Here is an 18,888-nt window from a genome sequence, read left to right on the forward strand (position 1 = left end):
AGAGGGATGCTTACTTGTTTATGGTCCTTCCAAACGTGACTTGAACTAGTGCAATTAGAGTTTTTCGTACCCATTTAAACACTGAGAATAAAGGAAGACAAACAATATCACAGAGTGCCAGGCTGATAGCAAGAGGTGACTGGATTAAATAACAGATTCATTAATCAATAACAACAAACAAGGATATAATATATCCCTTTCAAAATTGCTTTGAGCAATTCATTTGATTTAAAGAACACAGACATAACTCCTCATAACATACACAAACCACACACTCAGTCTACTGAGGTGAAAATGACAGTGTAGTGTCCCCCAAATGGCACCCTATTCCTTTTATAGTGCACTGCTTTAGACCAGGGTCCTCTCAAAAATAGTGCACTATAAGAGGGAATAGGGTGTCATTTGGGATGCACCCATAGCATAGAGGTTCCACTCACTTCCTCTGAGCTCAAAGATCTCTCCTATGAGCATGAAGCAGGGTTCAGCCAGAGCGTCTTTCTTCCCATCAGCCTCGTCTCCATAGTCAGATAGGTCACTGTCATCCTCCACCTCCTCCTGGTTGGGAAAAAGGAGTTAGTGTGTATGTGTCTCTCTTTGTGAGAGAGACTAAAAGGATATAGACATGTTTGTAGACCCCTATATATATATATATATATATATATATATATATATATATATATATATATATGTGTGTTAGTCCCACCACCCCAGCCAGGTCTCCTGATGTGATGGTGCTTACTAACCTCGGTGTGTGAGAAGAAGTCTCCAGACAGTCTCTCCAGGAAGGAGGCCAGGGAGAAGGAGGATTTCTTGTGGATGTCCATGACCTTCAGGTGCTCTGGGGAGGGGCTGAGGAAGGCATAGAGCGCCTCACTCTGACACATCCGCTCGTCTGTCAGCATTTTCTATACATGGCGGAGAAAACAGCTGCACATTAGACTAGCTGTGTCCCAAATGACAGCCTATCCCATAGGGCCCTGGCAGGGCCAGAGTTGGAGTCTMGGCTACCTCCCAAAAGGCATAGTATTCCCAAAGGCTCTGGTCAAAAGTAGTGCACTATATTGGTCATAAAAAAGAAAGGAGAACCAAGGCACTCTTCATATAATGAATTAAAATGTCGATTTGTATGGCATGTTGAATGGAAACAACGCTTAAAAACTATATATTGGGAATAGGGTGCCATGAGACACAGTTGATGCTAATAACATTGGAACCTGACTAGTGCAAATCAATGAYGCAAACAAACAAAATCCTCATCATTCTCATAATAGTAAAGCCTTTCCATCATCACAACTAACATTGTTGTAAAAGCTTCTAAGGAATGTGCTCAATTTAATCTCAAACTTTGACTCTCATCTCCAAACTGAGTACATTGTGGTTGTCTCATTTTTCATTTTTCCCCCCTCCCGAAATTGAAAGAGCCTAGCTTGAAATCCTGATGGCCAATCGACATGCTGTGAGAACAGCAGGAACGAGCAATTCCAATAATACATTTTCATTTCCTATCAGACAGAACAATTTTGAAATGAGGAAACAAACTACCTGAGCTCCCAATGGTAGCTATGTGACATCAACTCAAATGACATCTCCTGTTCTGAAAAATGATGCCCTTAGGAGATCAATACTGAGAAATGCCTTCCACATAAACAAAACACTGATTTGAGTGACGTTTTCACTATGATGTGTGGTTGAACCGTGTTGGCAGAGAGTGACTTACTTGTAAAAAGCTGTTGAGCTGGTTTTTGGACTTTTCAAGGAATTTTTGGTCAATTGACTTGAATGGCAGTTTGCTGACAGAGGGAAGCTGGACTTTTTTCAAGGTAGGGAAACACTGCATAAAGAAAGAATATAAAATCAAAGAGAGGAGAGAGAGAGAACAAGAGGGGTTATGTTTCAGTCTTCAAGTCTCGATGTTTGTAGCACCTCATGAAATGCAGTGGCATGGTGACTCACTCCATCTCCACGGCAACCGGCCAGGGGAAGCATTGTTATAGGGTGATTATCAGATGGCAGGCAGTGATATTTGAAACAAACGGCTGTGATGTAGCAGTGCAGGACTGTGGTAATTAAAAGGCTGTTGTTGGGGGGCAGACAGAGAGGGTGAGTCAGAGACGCTAGCTAGGCTGGCAGAAACATTAGCATGGAGGATCCTTTACCTCAGTCAGTTTTCGGTGCAGGGCCTGGAACTCTATGAGCTTCCTGGTGACGCTCCAGCGGCTGTTCTTAGAGTCGTCTCCCTCCAGCAGGCTCACTGAGACACAGTAGCAAGGCATCTGCTCTCCATTCTCCTCTACTGCCTGGTGGGGGATAGGGGGCACAGTGGGAATCATTTACCTTTATTTCACTGCAAAGAATGAGTTGTGGACACAGAGTTACAACATGGTCAGAGAGTATGGTCAATAGCTACAGTAGAGTGAGACCAAGTGGTCAGAGAGTATGGTCAATAGCTACAGTAGGGTGAGTCAAGTGGTCAGAGAGTATGGTCAATGGCTACAGTAGGGTGAGACCAAGTGGTCAGAGAGTATGGTCAATGGCTACAGTAGGGTGAGTCAAGTGGTCAGAGAGTGTGGTATGGTAGAAAATTACAAGATTGTGTTTTAATACTGTTTATGCATCGAATAAGGTTTCTCAGTACTCTCTCATCTGTGTCTGTGGAGTTGGACCTRTGGGGCTTGGCGCTGGCAATTGATTTATGATGTCTTGGTGAAAACCTACAGCCTGCATTCCAAAGAATTTGTTGGTGTTTATGTACTATGAGGTACCAGGGAGGAGAGGTCTCCGGTATGGACAGCTGATAAGAAGAACCTTGTRTTTGGGGCCAAACCCAGGATCCTATACAATTAGAACAGTCTTCACAGCAAATGCAATCTGGCTGGGYGGGTTACTCCTTTGACATACAAAACTTCACCTCTAGAGCCAATCCACACATCTGWTGTTTGTCACGAAGACTCAGGAGGATGTAGTTTGCTATAAAGGTTGTAACCCAACTCTGCTCGTTGGGCTCTTAACAATCACCATTGAGTGACCGTTAATGCTCCATTATTGCAATAATTAAAGAAATCTAAAAGTCTATCTTTTGGTAAGAATAATTCCAAGACAATGGCKAATGGTTACAGTAGGATGAGAGCAAGGTGTACTGATGGGAGGAAAATGGGTCCTTGATCCTGGTGGTGACCAAGAACTCGATCAGTGGCGGATATAGATATAGGCGACATGGGCAGCCGCCCAGGGCGGCATCTTGCTGAGGGCGGCACGGGGCGCCCGCACAAAAAATAAATAAAAATGTGACATTTGCGCGATCGGTTTTCTATGGCTCATTTGCATGTCACGTCAATGACATCATGTCACCGTGTGGGACTGTGGGTCAATTAACCTTGGAGTGGGCGCCCTGATTCTAGTTTGTGAGCTAGGCAGGCTACTGCCTGGGAAGGTCTCCCACTCAGACGTACAAGATGGGAGGGGGGTAGGTTGACCGCAGGTCTCCCCAATGGAAGCCCGAGGTAATCAAATAGCGCACCTCTAACTTTGTACACTACTAATGCAGTACTAGTAAAAATCAGTCACTACGAAATTCTACCAAATAAACCACCCATTCATTCATAAACCTGAATATATAGTTTCACAGACATATTGTTGCATTTTTTTCTGGTTTGTGCTAAATCGTTAAGAATAATATAAAACCTGTCTACACACCACCAAGCTGAATTGGTTTAGTCTTGACTCTTGGTTGACAGTGTTGGGGGATGGGTAATGTATTGATGTTCGAGTGCCAAATCAACACAAATTTGTTTCTATTTGTGTTTGTTACTTTTATTTGATATTTATGAGTCTTATTTTTGTGTGTGTATGTATATATATATATATATATATATATTATATATGTGTATGGTATGATTGTATGTATGTATGTATGATAATGTATGTATGTATGTAGTATGTATGTATGTATGTATATATATATATATATATATATGTATGTATGTATGTATGTATATAAAACACACATGATTTGGAAAGGCACACACCTGTCTGTATGAAGTCCCACAGTTGAGTCCACTTAGGAAGCAACACATGATTGACAATAAATTTCACATGCTGTTGTGCAAATGGAATAGACAACAGGTGGAAAATATAGGCAATTAGCAAGACACCCCCAATAAAGGAGTGGTTCTGCAGGTGGTGACCACAGACCACTTCTCAGTTCCTATGCTTTCACTCGTAGGTTAGCATGAGACGGAGTCTACAACCCCACAAAGTGGCTCAGGTAGTGCAGCTCACCAGGATGGCACATCAATACGAGCTGTAGCAAGAAGGTTTGCTGTGCTGTTCAGCGTAGTGCCAGAGCATGGAGGCGCTACCAGGAGACAGGCCAGTACTCAGGAGACGTGGAGGAGGCCGTAGGAGGGCAACAACCCAGCAGCAGGACCGCTACCTCCGCCTTTGTGCAAGGAGGAGCACTGCCAGAGCCCTGCAAAATGACCTCCAGCAGGCCACAAATGTGCATGTGTCTGCTCAAACGGTCAGAAACAGACTCCATGAGGTGGTATGAGGGCCCGACGTCCACAGGTGGGGGTTGTGCTTACAGCCCAACACCGTGCAGGACGTTTGGCATTTGCCAGAGAACACCAAGATTGGCAAATTCGCCACTGGCGCCCTTGCTCTTCACAGATGAAGCAGGTTCACACTGAGCACGTGACAGAGTGACAGTCTGGAGACGCCGTGGAGAACGTTCTGCTGCCTGCAACATCCTCCAGCATGACCGGTTTGGCGGTGGGTCAGTCATGGTGTGGGGTGGCATTTCTTTGGGGGGCCGCACGCCCTCCATGGGCTCGCCAGAGGTAGCCTGACTGCCATTAGGTACCGAGATGAGATCCTCAGACCCCTTGTGAGCCATATGGTGGTGCGGTTGGCCCTGGGTTCCTCCTAATGCAAGACAATGCTAGACCTCATGTGGCTGGAGTGTGTCAGCAGTTCCTGCAAGAGGAAGGCATTGATGCTATGGACTGGCCGCCCGTTCCCCAGACCTGAATCCAATTGAGCACATCATGTCTCGCTCCATCCACCAACGCCACGTTGCACCAGACTGTCCAGGAGTTGGCGGATGCTTTAGTCCAGGTCTGGGAGGAGATCCCTCAGGGACCATCCGCCACCTCATCAGAGCATGCCCAGGCGTTGTAGGGAGGTCATACAGGCACGTGGAGCCAACACACTACTGAGCCTAATTTTGACTTGTTTTAGGACATTACATCAAAGTTGGATCAGCCTGTAGTGTGGTTTTCCACTTTAATTTTGAGTGTGTCCTCAAAATCCAGACCTCCATGGGTTGATAAATTTGATTTCCATTGATAATTTTTGTGTGATTTTGTTGTCAGCACATTCAACTATGTAAAGAAAAAAGTATTTAATAAGAATAGTTCATTCAGATCTAGGATGTGTTATTTTAGTGTTCCCTTTATTTTTTTGAGCAGTGTATATTACACACACACGAGTTTTAAATGTTATGATTATTTATTTGTGTTGTTCCAAATGTCGGAATAAATATTACAGTTAGTGCCGAACGGTGCTTTTTTATTTTTGTTTGGGGGGGGGGGCTTGATTTGGCTTGATTTTTGCTCTGACGTGCACTCTTAACTGTGGGACTTCATACAGACAGGTGTGTGCCTTTCCAAATCATGTGCAATCCAATAGAATAGAATTTACCACAGGTGGACTCCAATCAAGTTGTAGAAACATCAAGGATGATCAATGGAAACAGGATGCACCAGCGTTCAATTCCGAGTCTCATAGTAAACAAACAGTCTGAATGTTTTTRTATTTTTAATACATTTGAAAAAATMTATGAAAACATGTTTTCGCTTTGTCATTATTGGGGTATTTTATGTAGATTGATGAGAAAAAAACATGTAATCCATTTTAGAAAAAGTCTAACCGAACAAAATGTGAAAAYAAATCAAGACTTTTTGCTAGGTAGCTTTAGTCGGCTGTACCTGAGCCAAAACTCCGGTATTTTTCATACTATAGCTTGTTCTCTAGGGCAGTGGTTTTTCAACCAGTGTGCTGGGTTGACTTAGAAACACCCGTGCAGAAAGAAAAGCAAATAATACATTGAATGGCACATGGTTACATCTGGATGGTTGCTTCAAGTCAGGTGCGCTTCAGCTGTTGTTACATGAGGGATGCGCATCACGAGTAAAGTAATTTGTATAATTTTACTTCACCATTAGCACAGGCAATTCGGATTAGTGTTAGCAGTACCCCAGCCTCTGCCATAGAAACAAACYGAGTGACTTCCACTCTGTGGTTCCACCTTTACAATGTAGAAAACCGCTTATTTCTAGACCTTTCCGTTCAAAAGTAAGACCTATTTTATGGTTTTCTTTCTATTGGATATTTGTGGGACGCTCTTAAGGATTAGCCCATTTTTCGCCCAATTTTCACCTAAAATGACATACCCAAATCTAACTGCCTGTAGCAAGGATATGCATATTCTTGGTACCATTTGAAAGGAAACACTTTGAAGTTTATGGAAATGTGAAAGGAATGTAGTAGAATATAACACAATATATCTGGTAAAAGATAATAAAAAAATACCGTTCTTTTGCATTTTTTTGTACCATTATCTTTGAAATGCAAGAGAAAGGCCGTAATGTATTATTCCAGCCCAGGTGCAATTTAGATTTTGGCCACTAGATGGCATCAGTGTATATGCAAAGTTATAGACTGATTCAATGTACCATTGCATTTCTGTAAAACAAATTGTATCAAGACTGCCCAAATGTGGCTAATTTGTTTATTAATAACTTTTCATGTTCAAAATTGTGCACTCTCCTCAAACAATAGTATGGTATTCTTTCACTGGAATAGCTACTGTAAATTGGACAGCGCAGTTAGATTAACAAGAATTTAAGCTTTCTGCCAATATCAGATATGTCTTTGTCCTGGGACATTTTCTTGTTACTTACAACCTCATGCTAATCGCATTAGCCTACGTTAGCTCAACCGTCCCGTGGAAGGGACACCGATCCCGAAGAAGTCTTGACTTGCCTAGTTAAATAAAGGTTAAAAAAATAAATGAGCACTAAATACATTTGTGCCACAGAATCTTTTATCACATCGAGGTGTGTCACGGTTCAACAAAGGTTGGGAACCAGTGTTCTAGGGATGTGCATCTTTCCCTTTCAAGACGATTCGATAAGTATCTAAAAACATGGGCTCCCATACAGGAACGATACGTTTTAGTTTGAAACGAGTCGGTGAGATGCGATTTGATTAGAGAACYAATCGATGTGATTCGGTTCGATGCACCAACATTTGTTGCATAAACAAATTAATTTTCCATTCTAAATTAAAATCTTCTGTTCATGGAACTCATGAGCTGGGCCTCTGAGATGGATCTGTCTGAACCAAGTGCCAGGGTTCTGGTCTAGAAGCTCCTACAGTTGCGCTTCGGTACTGCAGTTTAACTGACACCCAGCCAAGAAACACCATTTCCATACACTGTCACAGATGTCAGATTTGAACATTCCCAATCAGACACTTTAGTCCTCACCTTTATGCACAAAACATCCATTGAGTTATTCAAATAATTGTAGCTGAGGCAGATTTTTCCCCCATCACTCACAGCCGAAGATATTACAATTTTATACTAATTTAATGTCTGTCATGTTTTTGGATGACGATCAAAACTTGTTTTTTATCATGGCTCTCGTCTCTCTGCAGACAACATATAGTGAGCAACATGTTTTGGAACTAGAAATAGCAGTATCAAATCGCAATACATATTGAAATCATGACGGGAAAAGGGATAGCTAGTCAGTTGTCAACACAAATTGACTCGTGAAAGGGGATAGCTAGTCAGTTGTCAATACATATTGAAGGGAAAGGGYATAGCTAGTCAGTTGTCAATACATATTGAATAGTGAAGGGAAAGGGAATAACTAGTCAGTTGCACAACAATGCATTCAACCCAAATGTATCTCGCATTTAACCCAACCCCTCTGAATCAGAGATGGGGAGGAGTTTTTAGGGACTAACTGCCTTTCTCAAGGGCAGAACAGCAGATTTTTCCACCTTGCCGGCTTGGTGATTCAAACGCTCTTAACAACTAGGTTACCTGCCGCCCCCACACCTTCGGGAGAATCGCAATACATATCGTATCGGCACCTAAGTATGGTGATAATGTTGTATCTTGAGGTCCCAGGCAATTCCCATCCCTAAAGAACAGTCACTGTATCAATTAGTATACTACTCTGTTATTATCTATGCATAGTCACTTTAATAACTCTACCTACATGTACATATTTCCTCGAGTAACCGGTACCCTCTGTATATAGCCTCTCTATTGTTATTTTACTGCTGCTCTTTAATTATTTGTTACTTTTATTTCTTATTTATTTTTGTAAACTGCATTGTTGGTTAAGGGCTTGTAAGTAAGCATTTCACTGTAAGGTCTACATCTGTTGTATTCGGCGCATGTGACAAATACAATTTAATTTGATATACTATATCAATGAGGGCATGCTAAGAAAACACTCCAATGATGAGAACAAATTAACTCTGACTAAAGGACATCTTTAAAAGGTTAGCTGATTAGCTCATTACCATAATGAGGAATTGGAGACAATACTACCATGCTTAATTGAACATCACTACAAACACAAATTTGCTTTTGGCTGAGCAGAATCCGACATGGCTATTAGCTTAGCAGCATAGCATTAGGCCTTGGAGGGGGATTGTGCAGAGTGAACTTTGGAGTGGTGTTCTTTCCGTCCTCCTGTGTTTAGACATTTCACAGCCAATTAACAGACAAAGCATTAAATCAAAGCGTGTCTCRCAGACTAAATGAAGCGTGAGGAGTAATATGCAAATGAGGCCCTCGTCCTTCCACATACCCGAACAGCTTAAATTGTATATAGCCTCGTCATTGTTATTTTATTGTGTTGCCATTTTTCCTTTTAGCAAATGTTTCTCACMTCCTTAAAATTGCATTGTTGGTTAAGGATTTCACGGTAAGGTTGTTGTATACCTGTTGTATTCGGCGCATGTGAGAAATAAAATGTGATTTGAAGYAGATAAAAGGCGATCTCGTCTCATACAATGTACAGATGTAGGATCATATATTTGAGCCAGTTTGCTACAGCAGGAAAATAATCCTGCAGCAATAGCTAATGTGAATAATAATATAATTCATGGAGATTTTTGCAGGGGTTCATATATTTTTTCGTAAGGGAAAAAAATCAAGTCTCAAATGTCATAGTGGAAATTAAAAACTTCAGAAGCCTTTTTAAACCTCAAATACACTAAACGTTTTACATTTCCAGTTCTTCTGCAACCGGATGATCAAATTAAGATCCTACATCTGTAGTCCAATCAATAACACCATACAAATGATGACTGGGACCATTTTATCCTTCCTTTCAGTTTTGTAATTTCTTCCTCAGTCTGAGCTCCTACCTCTCTCTCATCCATCTAGACTAGACAGAAGCTCTGTCATTAGCGCGGTGTGTAATAAAGGTTCCGGAAGGTGCAGATGCTATCGTTTCTCTCTGGCTCGTTGCTCTCAGATCAGGGTTTTATCTGTRTCGAGTTTGGCCAGAGGTACTGGAGCCCTGGACACAGGAGACCAGAGAGCTCACTGCTGCGCTGCTGTCATAACACTGGAACACAGTCAATGCATAAGAGTTGGGATGGTGCTGTGTGTGTGTTTGTCTCACTCACCTCTGCTGTTGTGATGAGGGCCCTCCAGGAGCCCAAGTTCTCACACCACCAGTCGGTGCGGGAGATGTGCAGCTGCAGGTCACTGTGCTCCTTCTCCATGGCCCCAATCTCCTCCTTCAGTTTACACACAATCTGAGAGAGGAGAGGACAGCACACACACACACACACACACACGTCAAAAGATGGCTCTAACCCAGACAGAGTACCAACTGTCTCATACACAGTACCAAGGAGCGGGAGATTAATCCGGACGCTTATAAGAAATCCCGCTATGCCCTCAGACGAACCATCAAACAAGCAAAGCGTCAATACAGGATTAAGATTGAATCCTACTACACCGGCTCTGACGCTCATCGGATGTGGCAGGGCTTGCAAACTATTATGGACTACAAAAGGGAAACCCAAACTCGAGTTGCACAGTGACGCGAGCCTACCAGACGAGCTAAATGCCTTTTATGCTCGTTTCGAGGCAAGCAACACTGAAGCATGCACAAAAGCACCAGCTGTTCTGGATGACTGTGTGAGAACGCTCTTGGTAGCCGTTGTGAACAAAACCTTTAAAAGAGGTCAACATTCAAAGCCGCTGGGCCAGACGAATTACCAGGACGTGTACTCAAAGCATGCACGGACCAACTGTCAAGTGTCTTCACTGACATTTTCAACCTCTCAAGCGGTACCAGAGCGCCAAGTCTAGGACCAAAAGGCTCCTCAACAGCTTCTACCTCCAAGTCATTAGACTGCTGAACAATTCATAAAAATCACCACCGGACAATTTAAATTGACACCCCCCCCTCTCTCATACACTGCTGCTACTCGCTGTTTGTTTGTTACCTATGCATAGTCACATCGCCCCCACCTACATGTACAGATTACATCAACTAGCCTGTACACTGACTCGGTACCGGTGCCCCCTGTATATAGCCTCGTTATTCTTATTGTGTTACTTTTTATTTTAGCCTACTTGGTTAATATGTTCTTCCTCTTGGTTAAGGGCTTGTAAGTAAGCATTTCACGGTAAAGTCAACGCTTGCTGGATTCGGGGCATGTGGCAAATAAAGTTTGATTTGATACAAGATATATTATTTCTCTTTCTTTTTTTTCTCTCTGCATTGTTGGGATTGTTGGGACCCGTAAGTAAGCATTTCACTGTTAGTCCAAACCTGTTGTTAATGAAGCATGTGACAAATACATTTTGATTTAAAGGTGGCTGTTCAATCAATGTCAGTTGTCAAGGGCTGCTTGTATTACAGGTAGGGGCAGACATTCTTTCAGGGAAAAATMTATGGGTTCTTTATGAATGCCAACACACAGACAGACAGAGAGAGAGGTAGAAAAAGTGTGCTTGGCCTGCAGGTAAATGACAGCAGCACAGTCAATGATGGGCTTTTGTATTTGTCAAGTAACCATAAATAGAYAGGATGCAACCTTGAGGGTAAACTCAATATCAGAGTTCATAAAAACACACCTTCTAAAACATATTCACCATGCATTGAAACAATAGCAGCTGAACGGTGTAGTGGGATACCTTTTTGTCTGGCTTGGGGGCATTTTGGATGGAGCCCAGGGCCTGACGTTTGTACTCCAGCTTGTCGTAGAGCTGGCGCAGCTTGTTGACAGCGTAGCTGGCCTGCTCATTGATGCCTTTAGTGCCCTCGTCCAGCGCCTCCTCCCCTCCCTCCAGAACCTGGAGCTGTGCAGAGGTGGAGGTTTAGATGATGGTGATAATAAATACGTGGATGAACTTGCCACAATGCTAATAGAGCCCCACAGTGGAGGTGTCATAATASCCAGAAAACCTAGCAGTCAAACAGGGAAATGGTTCCAATTGTTTTTCCAGCACAAATTCTTCCCATATGGGATTTTACACTTAAAATAAGGGCTGTGTTTCGTGTAGGTTCACCCTGGCMTGACCTTTTGATAACCATGTAAATCTCTCTCGGACAAGGTGACTTATCAATATATTTACCTGTATTTACTCTCAGATTCGAAAAGCTGATTAGCAAAGTAGACATCATGTAAGACTACACATCATCTCTAGCTGACACCTTTGCTAGCAGGTATTGTGTCAATTTAAAACTTGCACAAGACAGTTCACAGAATTGTCCATTTAAAAGAAATGTMTCCAATTTATTCATTACTAAATTTAGCTAACATTAGATAGTTAATCCAGATATTTTTAACTTTGCCTCAATTCGGCAGTCTCGTCCAGATCATTATGGCATTTGTAGTTCTTTATGATAGCCACATTAGCTGATAATTAGCATTTCATTTTTGGGAGGTAAATACATGTGAATGTATTGATAAGTCACTTTGTCCTAGAGAGATTAACACGGTTATCTAAACGTCGCGGCAGGGTAAGCCTACGTGAAACACAACCCTTATTTTAAGTGTTTCTAAAATTCCCTATAGGAAACATTCATGGTGCAAAAAATGATTAGAACCATTTCCCTGTTTGACCGCTAGGTTTTATGGTTATGACTCGTACTGTGGTACTCTACGGACAACACTGTAGCAAACAGGAGTATATGCTGGCTGGTATGTGTACATCTGCGCCAGTGTGTGTCCCCTTCCCAGCTTACCCCTTCATCCTTGTCCTCGCTGCTGGACTGGGAGCTGCACTGCTGCTCCTCTCTCCTGATGAGCCTCTCGTAGAGGTCAGAGACCAGGAAGGACGGGTAGTAGCGCTCCTTCATTGTCTCATACACATCACCCTGGATACGGTGGAACACGTCCGTGCCCTTGTTCCCCACCAGGGTCTGCTGGATCTCCTTGTACAGGGCTTTCTCCACCGGGATCTCCCTGCTCTCCACAAAGAAGTTCTGGTAGATCTCCCCCACCAGCTGGGGAACCTCATTCTGGGAAAAAACGAGTCAAGATGTGCACTGGGTTTTCAGCTTTAATAGACAGATTCAGTTTCAACACAAGTCTCAGAGTAATGTTACCTGTCGGAGATATTTTACATGATGTCAGTAGTCACTAACACTGGCTTAACGTTTGCTTTTGGAGGATGTGACAACTTTACCTTGTTGGCAGTCTTGAGCATCTCCACTAGCTCCCAGAAGCTGATGAGAGCCCTCTTGTCCACTCGCTCCATGTAGACACGGAAGTGCTCCCGGAACCCTGGGTTAGACATGATCTCTTCAAATTGGAGGATCTACAGGGAACAGACAGAACACAGGGGGTTTACATAGAGGCTTTTGATCCAGCCCTGCTCAAACATTTTAGATAAAACCACACTAAATATAATCTTGTCACCAAATAATTGATTTAAACACACTATTTTGCAATGATGGTCTACAGTAGCTGCAACAGCACTCTGTAGGGTAGCACCATGGTGTAGCCAGAGAACAGCTAGCTTTCGTCCTCCTCTGGGTATATTGACTTCAATAAAAAAAAAAAACTAGGAGGCTCATGGTTCTCACCCCCTTCCATAGACTTAGTCATTATGACAACTTCCGGAGTACGTCCTCCAACCTATCAGAGCTCTTGCAGCATGAACTGACATGTTGTCCAGCCAATAAAAGGATCAGAGAATGAATCTAGTACTGAAAAGCATAAGCTAACGCTAGCTAGCATGTAGCGCATAAAATGTGGTTAGTAGTTGTCTCAGAGAAAGACAAGTTTTGAACAAATTCATTTAGTCTCAAAATGAAGGAAAAGCAAGAGACATATTCATTATTTGAAGTCCAAAACAAGGGACAAGGTGAGGAGGTGTGTATAGATGGAAAAAGGAATCCAACGTGGCTGCTACAAAAGTGAACTGTGTTTACGTGTGATCAGGGGTGTATTCATTCCACCGATTCTGTTGAAAAAGTTTCTGCAAACGGAGCGAAACGGGGATAAACATACCTGAAGTTGTCCAATAGAAACTGATTACACCCTATAATCAGCTAAATGCAGGGAAGAATGTGTCACTGTCTGACCATTTATTAACTTGGCCAAAGCTTTTGATTCGGTAGACCATTCCATTCTTGTGGGCTGGCTAAGGAGTATTGGTGTCTCCGAGGGGTCTTTGGCCTGGTTTGCTAACTACCGCTCTCAAAGATTGTAGTGTATAAAGTCAGAAAATCTGCTGTCTCAGCCACTGCCTGTCACCAAGGGAGTACCCCAAGGCTCAATCCTAGGCCCCATGCTCTTCTCAATTCACATCAASAACATAGCTCAGGCAGTAGGAAGCTCTCTCATCCATGTATATGCAGATGATACAGTCTTARACMCAGCTGGCATCTCCCTGAATTTTGTGTTAAATGCTCTACAACAAAGCTTTCTTAGTTTTCTCTACCCATAACAACCTTGTTCTGAACACCTCCAAAACAAAAAGGTCATGTGGTTTGGTAAGAAGAATGCCCCTCTTCCCACAGGTGTTATTACTACCTCAGAGTTTAGAGATTGAGTACTTGGGAGTATGGCTAGACAGTCCTTCTCTCAGCACATATTAAAGCTGTAGGCTAAAGTTAAATCTGGACTTGGTTTCCTCTATCGTAATTGCTCCTCTTTCACCCCAGCTGCCAAACTAACCCTGATTCAGATGACCATCCTACCCATGCTAGGTCACGGAGACATCATTTATAAATCAGCAGGTAAGGGTGCTCTCGAGCAGCTAGATGTTCTTTACCATTTGGCCATCAGATTTGCCACCAATGCTCCTTATAGGACACATCAGTGCACTCTATACTCCTCTATAAAACCTTCGCAAGACCCACTGGTTGATGCTTATTTATAAAACCCTCTTAGGCCTCACTCCCCCCTATCTGGAGATATCTACTGCAGCCCTCATCCTCCACATACAACACCCGTTCTGCCAGTCACATTCTGTTAAAGGTCCCCAAAGCACACACATCCCTGGGTCGCTCCTCTTTTCAGTTCGCTGCAGCTAGAACGAGCTACAACAAACACTCAAAATGGACAATTTTATCTCAATCTCTTCATTCAAAGACTCAATCATGGACACTCTTACTGTCAGCTGTGACTGCTATGTGTGGTGTATTGTTGTCTCTACCTTCTTGACCTTTGTGCTGTTGTCTATGCCCAATAAAGTTTGTACCATGTTAAGTGCTGCTACCATGTTGTGTTGCTGCCATGCTATGTTGTTGTCTCTTGTTGTGATGTGCGTTTTGTCCTATATTTATATTGTATTAAAACGTTTTATTTATATATATATATCTAAATAAAAGTGGTCCTATCCCCGCAGGAGGCCTTTTGGTAGGCTGTCATTGTAAATAAGAATTTGTTCTTAACCGACTTGCCTAGTTAAATATAGGTTAAATAAGTCCTTAACCGACCTTAGTCCTTAGATGCGTTTACTTGCAGGCTGACTAGCAATGTATTGTGTTGCAATGTCCCTTACATTGGATGCCTAAATCGACTACAAAACAAGTTGAAGTGACATAATTCAAAAGGATATATTTAAAAAAACTCCCCTGAAGTTCGCGATTCACAAATTAATATTAATATTTTTTTCAATATTTRGAGTCGCATGATTCGATTGAACCGAATCCCATCTAATACAACGGCGAAGTGAATCCTTTGTTTCGTCAAAAAGAACCGTTGAAAAGAATCATATGAATCATTCAAAAATGTTAATCAACTTTGTTTGGCCTTAGTCGCGAGTGTCTGTGGAAGGTTTTGGGGGATATGACGAAAATATTCAAACATGATAACACTAGCTAAACAGTTAACTAGAGGGTACAATATGTTTTGAATTGGCTACCTAATTAGTTATTAATTTGTTCTCTATCATATTTTACAGACTAGGCCTACCTGCTGCTGTCTCTGTCCTTGAGAAACGTCCCACTCGTCGTGCACACATGCAAGTGATGCGCTTAAACACACATGCGCTAAAGCGTCATTCCGATCCTGGCTGATATGTAGATTTTTATTTGATTGTTAAAATATATTTTTAAACTGTGCCTAAATATATTACACTAACAAATTCTTAAAATAAAATTCCAAAACTGAGGGCTGGAAAACACAATTGTAAAATGTCATGACTTTTCCAGGATTTTCATGACTACAGGAACCCTGTATACTGGCCCCAGAGAACAGCAGACTCTGCATCCCAAATGGCACCCAATTGCCTATATAGGTCACCACCTTTAAACACAGGGTTATGGTCAAAAGTATTCCACTATGTAGGGAACAGGGAAAGGGGGATTTCCTAGTCAGTTGTACCACAATGCATTCAACTGAAATGTGTCTTCCGCATTTAACTCAACCCCTCTGAATCAGAATAGGGTGGCAGCCAGTCAATAAATGCCATTGATTTGAAGGTTAGCCAACCAATTTAAAGGTGACAACAAAAATGTACAGAGTGGAGCACCACTCAGTGTGGTGAAGAGACCTGGGGTTATTCATCACTGCCAGATACAGACACTGTGCTCGTCAAAAACATTGAGAGCTCAGCCATCATGTCGTTACGGGACTAATGGGCCAATGTTCCAACAGGGTGTTCAGGGTGGGCTGACACAAACTGCATCCCAAACAGCACCCCATTTTCTACAAAGTGCACTACTTTGACCAGAGCCCCATCCGATCAGTTACTGAACTCCAGATAAGGGAATGCCAGGCCCACATTCATTAAAGCTCATTCATCTGGGACTGCAGAGGAGTCAAAGTAATGTTTAATGACACTCAAATACAGTTACAATATGAACTAATGTAATGAACTGGGAGGCAATAAGGTCTTCCTCTCCCTGCTGTAATTATCCTCTATAGGGAACCTCTGGGCATGTCAACACAGTCCTCACTGTGAAATGCCAAAGGGCTCAGTGTATGTGTGTGCTGTAGATATTACACTGTCAAACAAACACATTGGATGTTCTGCCGTCTTGGCTGTTCTGCCGTCTTGGCTGTTCTGCCGTGTGATAAAACAGGATTTCATCTGCTACAGGCACTTTGWCASAMMRTKMAYYSRRTKMAYKKTSTGWCAAACTCATTCCTCGGAGGGCCGATTGTCTGCAGGTTTTTGCTCCTCCCTTGTACTTGATTGATGAAGTAAGTTCAAATTAGTAAGGAACTCCCCTCACCTGGTTGTCGAGTTCTTAATTGAAAGTAAAAAAATCWAAGACCAGCRGACACTACGTGGAATGAGTTTGACCCCTGGTTTAGAGGGATTAGCAGGACGTGTACTCCGAGCATGCGCTGACCAACTGGCAAGTGCTTCACTGACATTTTCAAACGGTCTCTGACTGAGTCTGTAATASCAACATGTTTCAAGCAGACCACCATAGTCCCTGTGCCCAAGAACACCAAGGTAATCTGCTTAAAATGACTACCAACCCGTAGCACTCACGTCTGTAGCAATGAAAGGCCGGTCATGGCTCACATCAACACCATCATCACAGAAACCCTAGACCCACTCCAATTAGCATACCACCCCAACACATCCACAGATGACACAATCTCTATTGCACTCCACACTGCCCTTTCCCACCTGGACAAAAGGAACACATACGTAAGAATGCTGTTCTACAGCTGCACCATCGAGAGCATCCTAATTGGTTGCGTCATCGCCTGGTATAGCAACTGCTCGGCATCCAACCSCAAAGCGCTACAGAGGGTAGAGCYTACGGCTCAGTACATCACTGTGGCCAAGCTTCCTGCCATCCAGGACCTCTATACCAGGCGGTGTCAGAGGAAGGCCCTAAAAATTGCCAAAGACACCAGCCACCCTAGTCGTAGACTGTTCTCTCTGCTACCGCATGGCAAGGGGTACCGGAGCACCAAGTCTAGGTCCAAAAGGGTTCTGATCAGCTTCTACCCCCAAGCTATAAGACTGCTGAACAATTAATAAAATGGCTACCKAAKRWWTTGSATTRWRCCCCCSCCCCCCCCTTTTTTCTTTTTTTAAACGCTGCTGCTACTCTTTGTTTATCATCTATGCACCCCTACCTACATGTACATATTACCTCGACTAACCTGTACCCCCGCACACTGACTCGGTACTCCCTGTATAAATAGCCTCGTTACTGTTATTTTATTGTGTTGCTTTTTTAAAAACGTAGTTTATTTAGTAAATATTTTCTTAACTGCATTGTTGGTTAAGGGCTTGTAAGTAAGCATTTCACCTGTTGTATTCAGCGCATGTAGCAATATCATTTTTTTGTGATTAGAGAGTTGAGGGTTTTTTAGATTTAGAGGGTTTAGAGCAAAGGGACTGCAGACAGACTGACATAAACCCCAGCCAAACATCAACACTGGGCACTGTGTGTGTATGTAYTCATACCCTCTGACTCTGGGGCCCCTCTCCCTCGTCCGTGCAGCCGTCCTCCTGCTGTTCGTAGTTGGGGCCTCCCAGGAGACGGATGCGTTTTTCACACTGCTTCTTGGCCACAGTCAGCTGYTTGATGTAGCGCTTCATGTTGCGTGCTCTGAGCAGGTCGGCCTTCATGGCTGCAGTCTCCTTCCCTTTACTGTCTGTAGGGACGAGTTGTCGGAGGACATCTTAGTATATTTAAAATATACGGTTGATCAGTTAAATACCACCACCGAGACCACAGATGCTTTAATCCAAAGATTTGATAGGTTAATCAAAGCGAACACCAAAGACAAAGGCACAGCCCTTCAAATAGTGATGAGAGAAGAGATTCTTTATCAACCTTGTATTGAGACCAATAAAACTAGCTCCCTCAGACAGAGAGAACAACAGAACCCTGCAGGTCTCAGACAGACAGGAGATGGGACATGAATTCTTCAGATAAATTGACACRATTGAGTTCCACACCATCCCCATTACTGTGTTAGGATGATTCAGACAACTCATGTTACATCTATTTTCAACATGACGTCTCTGGATGGACTAGAGGAGGGTGAATGAGAACATGACGCACTACGTTGTGGAGGAAACATCATCTGCCCTTCTACAAACATAACTCAATTTCCCCCCTGTACAGAGAGGTAATGAAAGCCTGGCTGGGAGGCAGATGGGGTGAGACAGAGGATCAAGTGAACAGCTTTTAGCTCACATTGGAGTTGCCACAATGTCTTTCTCATTCATCACATACAAATCATCCCCCCTCTTTCTCTGAATCGTATCGCTCAATTCATCTGAGAAAGGGTGAAGACTGACAACGGCAGCCTCTCCTTTATGCTGTGTGAGAGATCAGTCATTGAATGACATTTAGCTTCCAGCCTGTCAGTTTCCAGTCCACTGCCCATCGCAGCTCGCTGAGA

At 42.9% G+C, this 18,888-nt stretch overlaps 1 protein-coding gene across 1 annotated transcript in view; it reads right to left on the reverse strand.

Moving 5' to 3' along the window:
- The window catches only part of snx25 (sorting nexin 25), a 53,367-nt gene that overhangs the window by 10,230 nt on the left and 24,249 nt on the right, over positions 1-18,888 (reverse strand). Inside the window, exons 7-16 of the mRNA XM_023992205.2 lie at positions 17,942-18,132; positions 12,740-12,871; positions 12,297-12,572; positions 11,243-11,407; positions 9,718-9,849; positions 2,157-2,297; positions 1,718-1,831; positions 744-905; positions 438-555; positions 15-81 (exon numbers count right to left, since the gene is read on the reverse strand). Of these exons, the coding sequence (XP_023847973.1) occupies positions 15-81; positions 438-555; positions 744-905; positions 1,718-1,831; positions 2,157-2,297; positions 9,718-9,849; positions 11,243-11,407; positions 12,297-12,572; positions 12,740-12,871; positions 17,942-18,132 (1,498 nt within the window). The remainder of the gene's footprint in view (positions 1-14; positions 82-437; positions 556-743; positions 906-1,717; positions 1,832-2,156; positions 2,298-9,717; positions 9,850-11,242; positions 11,408-12,296; positions 12,573-12,739; positions 12,872-17,941; positions 18,133-18,888) is intronic.

The sequence above is a fragment of the Salvelinus sp. IW2-2015 genome, linkage group LG8 (assembly GCF_002910315.2).
Source record: "Salvelinus sp. IW2-2015 linkage group LG8, ASM291031v2, whole genome shotgun sequence".
In the NCBI taxonomy this organism is placed as follows: Eukaryota; Metazoa; Chordata; class Actinopteri; order Salmoniformes; family Salmonidae; genus Salvelinus; species Salvelinus sp. IW2-2015.